Source organism: Brassica napus, chromosome A6 (assembly GCF_020379485.1).
Source record: "Brassica napus cultivar Da-Ae chromosome A6, Da-Ae, whole genome shotgun sequence".
In the NCBI taxonomy this organism is placed as follows: Eukaryota; Viridiplantae; Streptophyta; class Magnoliopsida; order Brassicales; family Brassicaceae; genus Brassica; species Brassica napus.
The window spans coordinates 3,482,669-3,495,452 of NC_063439.1; the positions used below are offsets into that span (position 1 = coordinate 3,482,669).

At 39.0% G+C, this 12,784-nt stretch overlaps 4 protein-coding genes across 4 annotated transcripts; all 4 read right to left on the bottom strand.

Moving 5' to 3' along the window:
- Positions 1-359: 359 nt before the first annotated feature.
- On the bottom strand, positions 360-930 carry BNAA10G10560D (uncharacterized protein At4g04775). The gene is made up of 2 exons (XM_013883887.2): positions 778-930; positions 360-695 (listed from the first exon to the last, which is right to left on the bottom strand). The coding sequence occupies exons 1-2, from the start codon at positions 928-930 to the stop codon at positions 360-362; spliced, it is 489 nt and encodes a 162-aa protein (XP_013739341.2).
- A 538-nt stretch (positions 931-1,468) lies between these two features.
- On the bottom strand, positions 1,469-3,243 carry LOC111214131. The gene is made up of 5 exons (XM_022716312.2): positions 3,196-3,243; positions 2,627-3,142; positions 2,353-2,546; positions 2,197-2,281; positions 1,469-2,101 (listed from the first exon to the last, which is right to left on the bottom strand). The coding sequence occupies exons 1-5, from the start codon at positions 3,241-3,243 to the stop codon at positions 1,469-1,471; spliced, it is 1,476 nt and encodes a 491-aa protein (XP_022572033.2).
- An 831-nt stretch (positions 3,244-4,074) lies between these two features.
- LOC111214423 lies at positions 4,075-5,082 on the bottom strand. The gene has a single exon (XM_048734935.1). The coding sequence runs from the start codon at positions 5,080-5,082 to the stop codon at positions 4,075-4,077; it is 1,008 nt and encodes a 335-aa protein (XP_048590892.1).
- An 809-nt stretch (positions 5,083-5,891) lies between these two features.
- Positions 5,892-10,717, bottom strand: LOC106346293 (sucrose nonfermenting 4-like protein). Its single transcript, XM_022720599.2, has 14 exons — positions 10,421-10,717; positions 10,118-10,251; positions 9,956-10,043; positions 9,468-9,629; positions 9,044-9,166; positions 8,882-8,941; positions 8,593-8,682; positions 8,115-8,249; positions 7,502-7,646; positions 7,106-7,279; positions 6,812-6,875; positions 6,646-6,715; positions 6,354-6,471; positions 5,892-6,221 (listed from the first exon to the last, which is right to left on the bottom strand). Exons 2-14 carry the CDS (start codon positions 10,246-10,248, stop codon positions 6,127-6,129), a joined length of 1,455 nt encoding a protein of 484 aa, XP_022576320.1. The 5' UTR covers positions 10,249-10,251; positions 10,421-10,717; the 3' UTR covers positions 5,892-6,126.
- Between the last annotated feature and the right edge of the window lie 2,067 nt (positions 10,718-12,784).

Consider the following 12,784-nt stretch of genomic DNA (forward strand, 5'->3'; position numbering starts at 1 on the left):
TTAAAGGGTGGTGTAATTGTTAATCAAAATTGAACTAATAGGAATAAATCTGTGGATGTGGACAGCAGATTTATAAACTTGTTTTGTTTAGATTGGAATTTCCAAGAAATGGCATGAGTGTATAATAGTCGTTGAGGCAGAGAGTTTTGGTATGTTGGTATGTAAAGTTTAAAAGGTGGTACCTTATAATCGAACTCATAATTTGAAGAAGCATTGGAAAACATTGTGTAATTAACTTGCAGTTTTGGAAATGATACCAACCAATTAAGAGAAACATTAGTTTCATGATTGAACTAATGGGGACAATGAAAACAGAGGAACATTTGTTATGGGCATACATGCACGTTAGGGACATAGAATCAGATGCTGGTGATTTTTGCATACAACCACGCCAAAGTACCTAGAGCAATGGCAGCAGCAGCCACGTTGAGGAGAGGGGAATGAGATTTAGCATCCAGAACCAAGGTTGATTTGTTTCTTAATTCTTCGAGGAGGATATTTTGGTCATGAAAAATCTTTTTCATCTCCAGGAGGATCTCGTCAATCTGTTTGGCATGTTCGTGAAGTCGCATAGTTGTTGTCGTCTTGAATGAATCAAAATCGGACTGAAGGTGGGAGACCTTTTTATCAACCATTCGAATCTCGTCGATGATGGCTTCGTCTATCCATTTGAAAAGGTGGTGCTCCGATTGCCTCTGGCATTTGTAAGGTGGAAGAACTCTTTAATTGTTATTAATAGTATGTTAATTGAGGGATAGAGAGAATGTCGGAGGATACCTTGATGGCGATTTCGCATCTGTAGAACCGGCGGTATAAGTTTTCTTTGGTCTGAGCAGCAAAGGTAGTCAGGTTCGACCCGCACCAACATTTGGAAGGAATGCCCCGTGTTGTGTGTGTTTGAGAACGAGATGACGAAGTAGTTGAACTCATGGCGAGCCTAGGTTTTGTGGAGATGAAGAGGGATTGAGATCCTTTAACGCAAGGGAAAACTAATAAAAAGCAGGTCTTTGGTTAGAGAGTTAAAAGAACAAAGGAGGTGGGGTCCATTTAATAGGGGTAGTACAGTTGGGTCTTAGGCCATTGAGATTTTTTGAAATTCAAAAGTTTTTTGTGTCCCAAAATCTGCAATGAAGAGGGAAGTACAAAATTGTGCGAGAAAGACTGAGGTGTAAATGGTGGCATTGTTGTTTGTGGACGTGGACGTGGACATGGTGTAAGAGTGTGTTTGTGTATTGTGTTTTTCATTGAATTAAATGAAAAAGATGGTCGAGTCATCCCAAGCAATTACCAGAAACATAGTTAAGCCAACAGAGCAGAGTTAGAGTACAAAAGAGTTTGGAATCCTAGCACAGCTGAGAGTACGAGAAGATAGAAGCATTGTCAAGTTCAACATAGGAAATTTAAAAAAAAAAACGAAGATGCCCCATTGTTACACAAGAGGTGGGCTTAGTGATTCAGCATAAACAACTTAGGTAGAATAAGCAGACATGACAATGGTTTTGTAGATGTCCAAGGCATACTGTTTGCGGAAGTCGTCAACAGCTTCGTCGGTGATGCCTGACATATGAGGTGCTGGGTCTCCAAGAGCGTGCATCTCCAGAAACTTCATGCTGACGGGGCCGCAGTCACCGGATCTGGAGTTGTTGTAGAGGTCAGGTAATCGTCTCCAGACAAACTTTTTAACTCCACGAAACTGAGTAAGCTCACACATAGCCACTTTCCTTACTAGATAAGGGAGTATGGTAACCAATGGTAGCATGAAGCGCTCGACACGAGTATCTACATACAAAGCGGGCATAGGGTCTAGAATCTCAATATACCCCATGTCAAGGTTGATGGCTAGGCCGACCCAATGTTTACGGTCCCAAAGCATCGGAGTGTAGATGGTGTGTACGTCCTCCATCCATTTCATCCCTTGGTGAAGAACAATGTCGACAATACGTTCATCCCACAGGAAGGTTGATCTCTTTCTGCAAGGAGCAAAATCTGGCCAACTGTCGGTGATATAAGCTGGTAGGAGTGGTGTGGTGAATGCGGACTTTTCAGTGAGAAGATGTGTTGAGTGTCTGGCACCGAGCATGTGGATTAAAACTTCCATGTGCTAGATAAAATAAACAAGAATGTGTATTAGTAAAGTTAGCCGTCGTAGGTAGGTTGCTTATAGTTGAGAGGAATTAGAAAAGAGAGAACTCTTACGCGTGTGGAAGTCCATTGCTTTGGTTTAGCGAGATCGAGAAGAAATTTGTTGGAGAAGTCAAAAGAAGAGGGTGTGGAGTGATAGCTGCAACATAAAGGTGTAAGGAAGCAAAGAGATTGGAAATCTGTAAATTGGGAAATAGCTTGGAAACTTACACGTTCGTCTTAGTTGAGACTGTGTTGTAGAATAGATCCCACTCGAGACTTGGAAGTGGCGAGATTAGTGTAACCGCAGGGATTAATGGAGATTTGAACAATTCATTAGCAAGGTGGTTCTCCTCCAAAGAGGGAACGTGGCTCTCCACATCTTTTGTCGCCGTTAGGTCGACAACTCCAAGGGCGTTTTGATCCTGAAAATGGAGACCATATTTGCTTCAACTATTTTAGAAAGAGTAGCAAGTCAATTCACATTATGTAGGATGTGGTTTACCTTAAAAGGAAGAGATGGTGGAGACTCGGTAACCTTAGAAGGAAGAGAGGGTGGAGACTCGGAGGAAGCTGTAGCTGTGAAAGCATTGACGGTAGTCGCATGAACAGCGAAGCCTGGCAGAGTGTCGTTGCTCTTAGTGGGTGATGTAAGTATTGTCTTAGGCTGCGGTGAGAGTAATAGGAGACTCCGAGGAATAGATGAATCGAAGATTGGTGGGTCTGGATTGATGGGATCGTAAATCCTCACTCCATGATAGAGGATGTGATTAATCTCCGGGCTGTTGGGGTGATCACTCTTATCGTAGACTACTGAGTTGAGCTCATCCCAAGGAGGTTGCTTGCTTACTGGAGTACGAGGTGGCTCGTCGTAGTCATCTGTATCATCGTTGGGGTGGGTGATCACCTGACTTGGCTGAGGAGTTTGATTAAAAACAGGGGAGACTTGTCTGCTGTAATCGTTGTGGTCAGGAGAAGTGTGGACACATGCGTTTGTGTGGTTAGGTGAAACGTGGACACTCTGAAAGTGGATGAAGTGGTCGCTCGTATGTGAGCTAGCAAGAGACAGATGACTGAGTGGAGGAGTGGCGTAAACGGGGGAGGGTTGACTAGGGTGAACATTGTGGACGGGGGATGTGTGGGCACTTGTGTTGTTGTGGTTAGGTGAAACGTGGACACTCTCTGTGTGGATGCCATTGTCGGTTACAGGGGAACTAGCAAGATGATCATCTGCAGAATCACGATGTAGCTGAGCTTCGTATTGACTGATTATAGGGGATGTCGTTTGAGGCAAGTCATCTGTCTCCATTGGGGCATCATCCTGCAGCCAAAAAATGAATTCTTTGTTAGTGGTGAAAACACAAAGCTATTTGTGTGGCAAAAAAGTGTGTTCTTTGCAATTCACCTGATTTTGACTTGGTTCTGGAGTGTGGGGTGGTGTTTTGGACTGCTTGCGACGAGATAAAAGTTTGTTGAAAGATGATGGCCTTGCATGAGATCGTTTCTTCCTACGTTTCATCTCGCGTTTGAGCTGCTTCACTTGCGTTGACAGTTGAATCACCATCTCCGTAAGTTGAACGTTGGTGAAGCTTTGGGTGGTTGAACGTGTAAAGTAGGAACTTATACGCCTTTGCTTCCTTGCAGACGGCTGACTTGTTTGTAGAGATTGCTTAATAGTAGCAGCCTTCTTCTTGACACGGATCTTTGGCTTCTTGATGATAGGCTCAGATGTAACCCCGCCATGCCACATATGTTTGTTGAAGGAATGTTGACCAGCTATAAGTTGTTCCAAGTAGAGAACACTGTCGTCCTTCGCATCGTCTGGAAACAGTCCCCATCCTGGTTGTGGCTGACTTTCGATGGGTATAATAGGAGTGACCACCAGCTGAGAACATTCAAAAGCATCTTAGTTTGGTAAAATGATTAGATAAAAAAATTCATTTTTGAGTTAGTTTAGTACAAAAGTTTTAGATTTACATTGGGGTCAAATTCGACGCGTCGGATGTGGATGGCATTGATTGACTTGTGCTGTGGTAGAGTACCATCTTCCAAGTCCATCACGGTGAGGTTGTTTGATGGAGCCGGTATATAATCCAGAAGCAGGGGGATGGCTCGAAATGCTACAAGCTGAAGTGAAAGTGGGAAGCCTTGTAATCTGTAACTGCGCTGCTTGAGCGTCTTGACAAGTGTAGCAACAGGATCTTCACATTTCTTGGGGACAAATTTCGGCGGTTTCATGCATGATATGGTCTTGAGGAAAGACTCTCTACCCCAAGGGAAAGCAAGAAATGTTTTGAGGTTCTCAACCATCCTAACATAACGAGGAGTGGGGCGTGCTTCTTGTTTGTGAGCGATGAGAACGCCGTCGACGATTATAATGAGAGCAATCCGTATCTTTTTCCAACCATCCATATCTTTGTCGGTCTCAAGCATCCGACAAAGATCAACAATCGTCACAAATTTTTTCTTCCCAAAAAGTCTCTTCCATACTCTATCTTTGCCGGCGACGATAGCTTTACCGGTGTTGGGATTGTATCTTTCAGGGTATGAACCACAAGGGAGGCCCGTGACAGTGCCAAATTCCTCAAGACCATATCGGAAAGGAGAACCACCAAATGCAGACCAAAGCGTGTTCTTGGGAAGACAAACAAGCTGACGAGTGAGAAACGCGTGGATCAGCTTACACGAAACAGGGCATTGACGAGCAGGGAGGTCGAAGAGTTTCCCGAAACAGGACCTACGGATGGTTTCAAATTCCGGCGTGTCGCGAAGGACGTTGCGAATAAAAGGGAGTAGATCCGGAGAGGAATAGATGTTTAGACGCCTGGTGGGGAAGCGGTCCGTCGCGAAAAGTCGAGGAGGTAGACGGAGGTCCGGTGAAGATGGACTTCCGACTTCGTATTGTGGTGGCGTTTCCTCGTCCTCCACATGGACCTTCTTCTTTGCCTTTGGTTTCCTCATGGTTGACGGCGAAGAGAGGGAGTGTTGACGGTTTGAGAATCGAGACGGAGAAAATGAGGCGGAGAGGAAGAAATGAGGCAGAGGAAGAAATTAGGTTTTGTGATTTGGGGGAAATTTAGTGTAACCGATGATACACTTTTGTTTTTTTTTTTTGAAAAGAAATGCTGACACCTTAGTTGAAATTAAACTGTGGTTGGGTTAGTGTAGAGGGTATATGTGACATTGCAGCCAGATAAAGTGTGTCACATGGCTATTGTGTCTGATTGTGTAATAAGAAAGACAAAAAGTGTCTTAGAATGTAAAAATTTCTAATCATAAATCAATTTATTGTTAGTCTTTTTTTTTTTTTTTTTTTGCTAACAAATATAAAATACATCGCAACTTTAACTTGATTGTTGTCGCATTTGCTTTTACATGTTATAATAATATGATTAGCATTTGCTTGCGGTCCCTTAAGTCTCTGCTCCGTTATATTGTCCTTATGAACTAATGCACATAACTTTAAGCTTTGAATCGAAGACTCAACAAGGAAAGAAAATAAAATAAGCTGAGAGGAGATGCGATACTAAGTGAACATCTGGAAACCCGTTGGACTTAAAATAACAAAAATAACAATAAAAAAGTTTTTTTTCCTTGCGAAAAAAATAAAAGAATAGTAGGGAATAAAATTGAGCAAATTGTTGGATAGTTTGATTTGAGGAATTGAGAAAACAGAGTTTTGAAGTTGGTGTTTTATCGTTGTAAGTAGTTAACAGATCAAGCATGAAACGGAATACATTTTACACTAGTTAAAAGAAGCTGAGAAAAAATGTACTACTAAGTAATAATTTCGATAGCCAATAATATCCTTCACAAGAATGGGAAACCCGTTCAACTAAAAATAATAAAAATAACAATGAAACAAGTTCGTAGAAAATTTACATGATTCCTTGCCAAAAAAAAAGCACAACAATAAAAGAAAAATAAGCAAATTGTTGGATAGTTTGCTTCGAGGAAATGAGAAAAGCGAGTTCGGAGGTAGCACAGGTTTGTCGTTGTAGGAAGTCAAAGACCGAGCAGGAATCGAAAAACATCACTCAAAGATATGATACCTTCAACACGTTTGCTCCCTGCTTCCACTATCACCAGCCTCCTTACCCCTGTTTTTTTTACACAGCCAAACCCCAATATAAATATACTTCTCTCATCTGATGATGTTTGTTTGTGTGTGTGTGTGTGTAATGAAAGCAAAATCAAAGCTTGAAGATGTTATCGAAGGATATGGTACGTACCTGGATTCGCTAACCGCTCGATCACTTTACCAAGAGAGTCTGAGCGCAAGCACATGTGACATCTCTGCCCGTTGAAGATTCCGTAAGGCGGACTCGCATCCTGCCCCAACTGCAGCGCCTGAAACCACACACATTTTTTTACCACATTAATTCTCTCTCTTTCTCTTTTCATTCTTCTGTCTCATACGTTCGCACAATTTGGAAAGAAGACAATTTCTGATGACAGCTCAGCTTAGACTTGAAAGATAACATTGATGAGACATGGGATGCATCTTGACTTCTGTTTGTTTACCTGGTGAACCGTCATGTCATCAAGATGAATCTGTGCGTATGCCTTATCTTTAGCCAGGGCAGTTATGTCACTGGCCAATAAAAAAGATATGTGATTAGAACACCGGGCTTCAGAAAATGTAATGCAGAAGACAGATCATGTCGATTGATGGAATACATGTTTTTACCTTCGAGAGTATATGTCAATAAGCGAGTCATTGTCATCCACTACAGGAATTGAACTAACTCCAGCTGTAAAAAACAGAAACACACAAGATATTAGAAACATAGATGCATCATGTGAAATTCTGAAATCTGTTGATTTGAATTGATAATATTCCTGTAAACACAACTTTGATAAGACAGGTCGAAGAACACCACATGTTCAGCTACTAGGTAAGATAACGATCTATGAAGAAGATTTAAATCCGATTGAAACGTCACCAATGTATTGATGAAAACAGGAGCAAAAACGGATTTACCTTGAACTAATAACGAGAGCGCAGAACCCAAAGAAGCGTGTGGTCTCAATGTGGCGAGAGGTTTGCTACTTGATTCTCCGATTCTAGGAACCCAAGTACCCAGGGGAATTGAACAAATGGGCTGCTGAAGGATTGGCAAAGAGCTAGACGAATGTCTAAAGTATCTGCATATACCTGGAGTATTATGTGTAATTAGGGCTAAAGTGTTTGATAAGAAGCATAAATTTTCACACATGTGTATACACAACAGGGAAAACTGTTGCTAAAATTTTGGAAAGGCTATTCCAACTATATGTTCTAACTTCCCTCCTAGATCCCATCCCTTAACAAAATATATGGTCAATGTGGAGCGCTTATCAGTGCCTTATGATCTTATTCACAATTGAAGGACCTTACATTTTAATATGCCTGATAGCGAAGCAAGATGCAGTAACTGCGGATATGACCCATCCTGCAGAGAAGAATAAATAACTGGAACGGCTGCCACCTTATTTTGCAAAATTTTCAGGGCAACGTCTTTCAGATTATCATAGGGCCCAACCTGATTGCAATTTATGAAAACATTAATGGTAAAAGAGAAAATCTTCTAGCTCTTTTTACTGAAAAGTATAAACTGCAATAGAAGTTTCTAGGATAAAGATATGTCAGTGAAAGCAAATGGAAGCGGACAAAAGATAGTTTAGTAAACAAGTAGACATGCATATATGAATCAGTTACAATCCTAAATGAATAAACCTCCCAATCCAAAAGTGAAACAGTCATGTTATTCATTTTATTTTGTTGCTCAAAAAAAAAATTCATTTTATTTTGAACCTATAACGTTTAATCAACCGCAGATATATGTGAGTCTAGATTGCTAAAACACTCGTCAAAAGTTTGTAGATCGAGATAACAACATGATCTTTTTCAACGTAGAAGGAAAATAAAATCAAGAGAGATGATCATTTAGAGGAAGCTAAATGAAAAGATGAGCAGTGATAGCGGTAGAAAGCAACAATAAGAATCTCACCTGAACAAGTGGCCTAGGATACGGTCTCCCAATTCCATCATATTGTCTGCTAATATGAGCCTTCCCCTCTTTCCAGGCTGCTACTGTGTGCGTCTCAAGCTCTTCTTCTGTCAAGTTGGATCCATGCGTTCCAAGCTGCAATTTCACAGAGTTGCTATTACCACGCAAGAGTGAAAAACTTCATACTGAGGAACCTAATCAAAGATCTACATAAATTTCTAGGTAATATACTTGAAAACTTAGGAAATCTATTATACTCCAAACTAATCCCAAGTTTAGACACTAAATCATATGAATATTTGTGAACCCAACCTACTATCATTAACCCGACTGTAGTATTATAATTAGACAGTATAGCATATGAATCTCCCCATCAAGTTATTGACAGTAACACAATTTCCTACTGGAAAGTTTAAAATGATACATCAGTCACTCGAAGGAATGCTCTAGCAATGAACAATTTCTTAGAGAAGCCAACCTCTCTCAGTATTAGAATGAAGTCCAATGGACCAAGAACTCCAACAAATTGGCCTTTACCAAAGTCCCACAGAGGAGCCAAAGGGATTCCCTGAAAGCATCCAGAATTAGCAAAAAACAGAAACCCAGACAATCAAGATATAAATTGAGACGAAACTAGTTCTTTTAAGTTTCACTGCCTTCCCTTTTCAGGTCGGGATGCAACAACATTAGAATGTCATACATGACTGAGGGACAGAGAGGAACATCCAAAAAGATGAGAAGCTGACACAATATTAAATATCGCAAACCTGCTCATAGAGTATATGGAATGCTTGCTTTACTGGTAAATTCACATCCAATGCAATAACCTGTAAAAGTTTACATTAAGATGACAGAAGGTAGTCTCATCGATAATATATAGGATATGAAGACAAAAATCATCAAAAAGTAAGAAAATGAAGAAACCAGACCTTGCCCGATTCAGGGAGCAGCTCGTATGCAGTGCGGTTTGACAACAAAGCAGATATACGGTGACGGGACATATCCAAATCAACCGCTGACATCCTAGGTATAGAATCCTGGGAAGGATCAGCCTAAATATCCCCACGTAAAACGAGTCAGAAATTCAATTTGAAATTTAGCCTAATGAGGATTATGGAACTCAAGGCTCCTGCTATATATATATATCATCTAAATTATTACTATCATAAACTATTTATTTCCCTCCTTTTTTTTTTGCAGAAAACGTATATCTCTTCTAAGGATTTTCAGATTTGTAATAAGAAAAAAAATGAAGCGTCGTATTTAAATATTCGAGACACAACAGAAACTACTAAGAAAACAAACATATCATAACACTGCATTTTTCGGAAAATAAAAAGTCAAATCCCTTACCACTCTCTGGGAGAAATCATCCACATCCATATTCGATGGGCTAAAAGCAGCGGGAGCCATATCTGGTCCAGTTATAAATATCGTATTCATCACTCCACCATTAGCGTTTACAAATGGTTGATGCTCATCGTGCCGCCATTCCCCATCAACATAAAACTTATACTGCATGAAAATGAAACAAATGGATGTAATATCAGAGGCTACTTAAGCATCTCATAATGAAAATGAAACAAATGGATGTAATATCAGAGACAAATGGATATAATATCAGGTCTTAATAGCCACGTTCATATACTACTTGATGCGAATGTAATCAACTATAACAGATGTATATATGATCCTCATGCATATGGCATTAGTTAAGCATCTAGAGACTAAATTGATCAGTATCATGGCTATAACAGAGTCTATAAGGACTTAAAATTCTCCAGCAGGGAAGAACTCGCGAAGAAATTGTTACGAAACAGATCAAAGTTCAAATTATCAACCTGATGATATCCAGGAGTCAAGTTGCAAATGACTTGAAAAACAGTAGGGCAGCCCTCAAGTGGAGACATTGGCACATGTTCTGTCCACCTGTTCGCATTCCCATTTCAAAAGTCAATCTAATGCACTACAGAGAACCTATACAAAGCAACTATCCACGTCACCTGGTGAAAGATCCGCTAAGGAAGACCCTTCTACCTCCATAAGGCCACACAAAGCGAGTCGGAGTAAGAAGCTGCTGCTGCCCTGAGGCAGCGCTGTTCCCACGGCTTGTATCCACTGTAGAACCAAACATCCCCTCCTCACAACGTGTTTGTTTATATAGTTTACAATCCACAGAAACTTAATCCCTACAAACTTCTCAATCGATTCGAAGATTCTTCACAAACCCAAGGCACCAGTAATCGAAACCCTAGAAGCCCAAATCACGATCTACAACGAGAGCTGAAATTCATGAACACCAGAACCTGATAACGAGGCCTAGCTCGGAACACGGAACGATCTGGCGATGAAAGGGGAAGGTCAACTGATGAGATAATACGGCGTCACTGGAGAACCTAATCGAGGAAAGGAAAGTTTCTAGAAATTCGCGGCGCTGATCTTAAATTCGGGAAGGCGGGAGAGGATAACAGACGCCGATGATCGGAACCCTGATTTGGGAAGGCATTGTGTTGGATCTGTGATTGGGGTCTTTGGGAGGTGAAGAATCTGAGGGGCGAAGAAGCGCAGCAGCGTAATGTAAATGTTTGTTTTTAATCCCATGGAGATATGGTTTTTCCCTTTTCTTTTTTATTATTATTACTTACTAAAAACAATAGTTTCCCGAAATAAAAATCAAAATAAAAATCAAAACTGTATATATTACATCGTTTTACTTTATGTAATTACCAACAATAACAATATATTATTTTTCATTTTTTTCTGTTGTCAAAAGTATACAAATAGTCTCTACTCTTGTGTTATATATAGCATCCATTGAATGTTTTTTAATGTAGTCAAATATATTTCATATCCTTTATTTTATCACATTTATAAAATTAAAAATAAATTTGGTATGCATAAGTTGTGTTTACTTGTTTCTTGAATAATTTGAGACATTGATATTTTCTAATTTCGAACCAGACAATTATTGTCATAACGTTTCCAACTGAAAATAAACACATACTTTTTCAAGCATAATCAACTACTACTGTTTTCATTAAAAAGAAATAGATATGAAGACATGTTTCTAATCATCATTTACATCAGTTAAATCTCTTGTGTTTAAAGTAAAACAGGTGAGCAAATTAACCTTTTGTTTTGTTTTTAAAATTCGAACTATATAATTTTTGTCTTCATCTTTTTCAATTCATTGTGTATATTAACTTAAATCACTACCCTATATATAAGGAGAAGGTAGTCTAATGTTTTAAGGATTGCAAGATTTGAGGGATGTTCAGAGGCATAAACGTGTGACGATCGTCCATTACACCCAGTTCTCACTTTCTCAGAAGACTCGTCGTATCCATGATCATGTAAAACTTAACTGCATCAGGTTGCGCATATAAGAAAACAAACTATGATTACATTTTTTTTCTCGGAAGACTATAAAAGATATAACAGAGGAAGCAAAGTCCAAAATATGTTTTTTTTTTTCAAAAAAAGTCCAAAATATGTTCTGGTTGTTAGTTAGGTTGATATAGCCACGGCTTGTATATTTCACTGTAAGCTGTAAGCATTAAATTATACACATAAACTTTGATGGACACAAACTATTTTAATTATCTATAAGCACTTACAAGACGGTTAGGTCAAAGGCCGCGCAAGGCTTAAATAAAATAAAGATGGGGCAAATAAATGTATAGGTAAGTAAGACAAGGTCAACATCTCTTTACAGGTCGAGACTGATAAAACCAATCAGTGATGAAGTCTCAACTATATGAGGATTTAAGGTCGAGTGGTCTCTATAATCTACGTGACGCATCGCAGGTATTAGAGAGACTGCAATTTTATCTTTCACTTTTTTGTTAGTAATCTGGTTTTTTTTTTTTTTGTTGGTAAACTGTAATCTGGTTTTGAAATCGTCATAATTAATATTTACCTAATGTATGCAATGCACACAATCGTGCTCTTGAGTGGGGCGCGCGCGCACACACACACACATATATATATATATATCTGAAGTTTTTTACTTTGAAGGAAATAATTCTAAAGAAGTCCAATTACAAAGTCAATATGTTTAGAATTAGGGTTTTACATGTTCTTAAAAAGGAAAAATCCGAATTTTTAGAGGAACGGCAGATGAGAAAACAATATGAAGAGGATGTAAAAGCCAGAGTTGTTCATTTGGAATATCTGTAAACGAAAGTTGCCTATGGGTAAATAACATCATGATCTTTATTGCTATTTTCTCGTCCAGTTAGAATAGAGGTGAGGCCAAGACATTACTTGATTTATGCAGCTGCCTTTATCTTGGTTCTACTTGAATAGATATGATGTATTTTGCATTAAACTTGGTTCTATTAATTCTCTTCATTTATAAAAGTGATCTCATAATATAAGCTGTAATTAAAGATCGAATCTCATTATTAAATCTGTATCTAGATCTATCTTTTTTTTTTTGTATGACTACTAAAGTAAATACTCAACCTATCTTGGCAAATCCTTCTTATCTTTTAACTCATCAAAAGGAAAACCTGGTATATGTTTCTACGTAATCCCCAAGCTTTGAAATTTCTTTTACGAATTAGTTGTTTTCTTACTACACTAATAGTAAATAAAATCAAAGAGACAAAATATATATGATATCAAGTAGATATTTTCTTTTAATCAAAGAAGTTTTGACATACCTG

Excerpts from the sequence above, each read along its gene's own strand:
- BNAA10G10560D (XM_013883887.2), bottom strand. The coding sequence starts at position 930 with ATGAGTTCAACTACTTCGTCATCTCGTTCTCAAACACACACAACACGG. Across the intron at positions 696-777 it reads GATGCGAAATCGCCATCAAG|AGGCAATCGGAGCACCACCT; the intron begins GTATCCTCCGAC and ends TACAAATGCCAG.
- LOC111214131 (XM_022716312.2), bottom strand. The coding sequence starts at position 3,243 with ATGTTCACCCTAGTCAACCCTCCCCCGTTTACGCCACTCCTCCACTCA. Across the intron at positions 3,143-3,195 it reads TTACGCCACTCCTCCACTCA|AGTGTCCACGTTTCACCTAA; the intron begins GTCATCTGTCTC and ends ATCCACTTTCAG. Across the intron at positions 2,282-2,352 it reads GTCTCAACTAAGACGAACGT|CTATCACTCCACACCCTCTT; the intron begins GTAAGTTTCCAA and ends TTTATGTTGCAG.
- LOC111214423 (XM_048734935.1), bottom strand. The coding sequence starts at position 5,082 with ATGAGGAAACCAAAGGCAAAGAAGAAGGTCCATGTGGAGGACGAGGAA.
- LOC106346293 (XM_022720599.2), bottom strand. The coding sequence starts at position 10,248 with ATGTTTGGTTCTACAGTGGATACAAGCCGTGGGAACAGCGCTGCCTCA. Across the intron at positions 8,250-8,592 it reads TCATTCTAATACTGAGAGAG|CTTGGAACGCATGGATCCAA; the intron begins GTTGGCTTCTCT and ends GTGAAATTGCAG. Across the intron at positions 7,647-8,114 it reads ATCCTAGGCCACTTGTTCAG|GTTGGGCCCTATGATAATCT; the intron begins GTGAGATTCTTA and ends AATTGCAATCAG.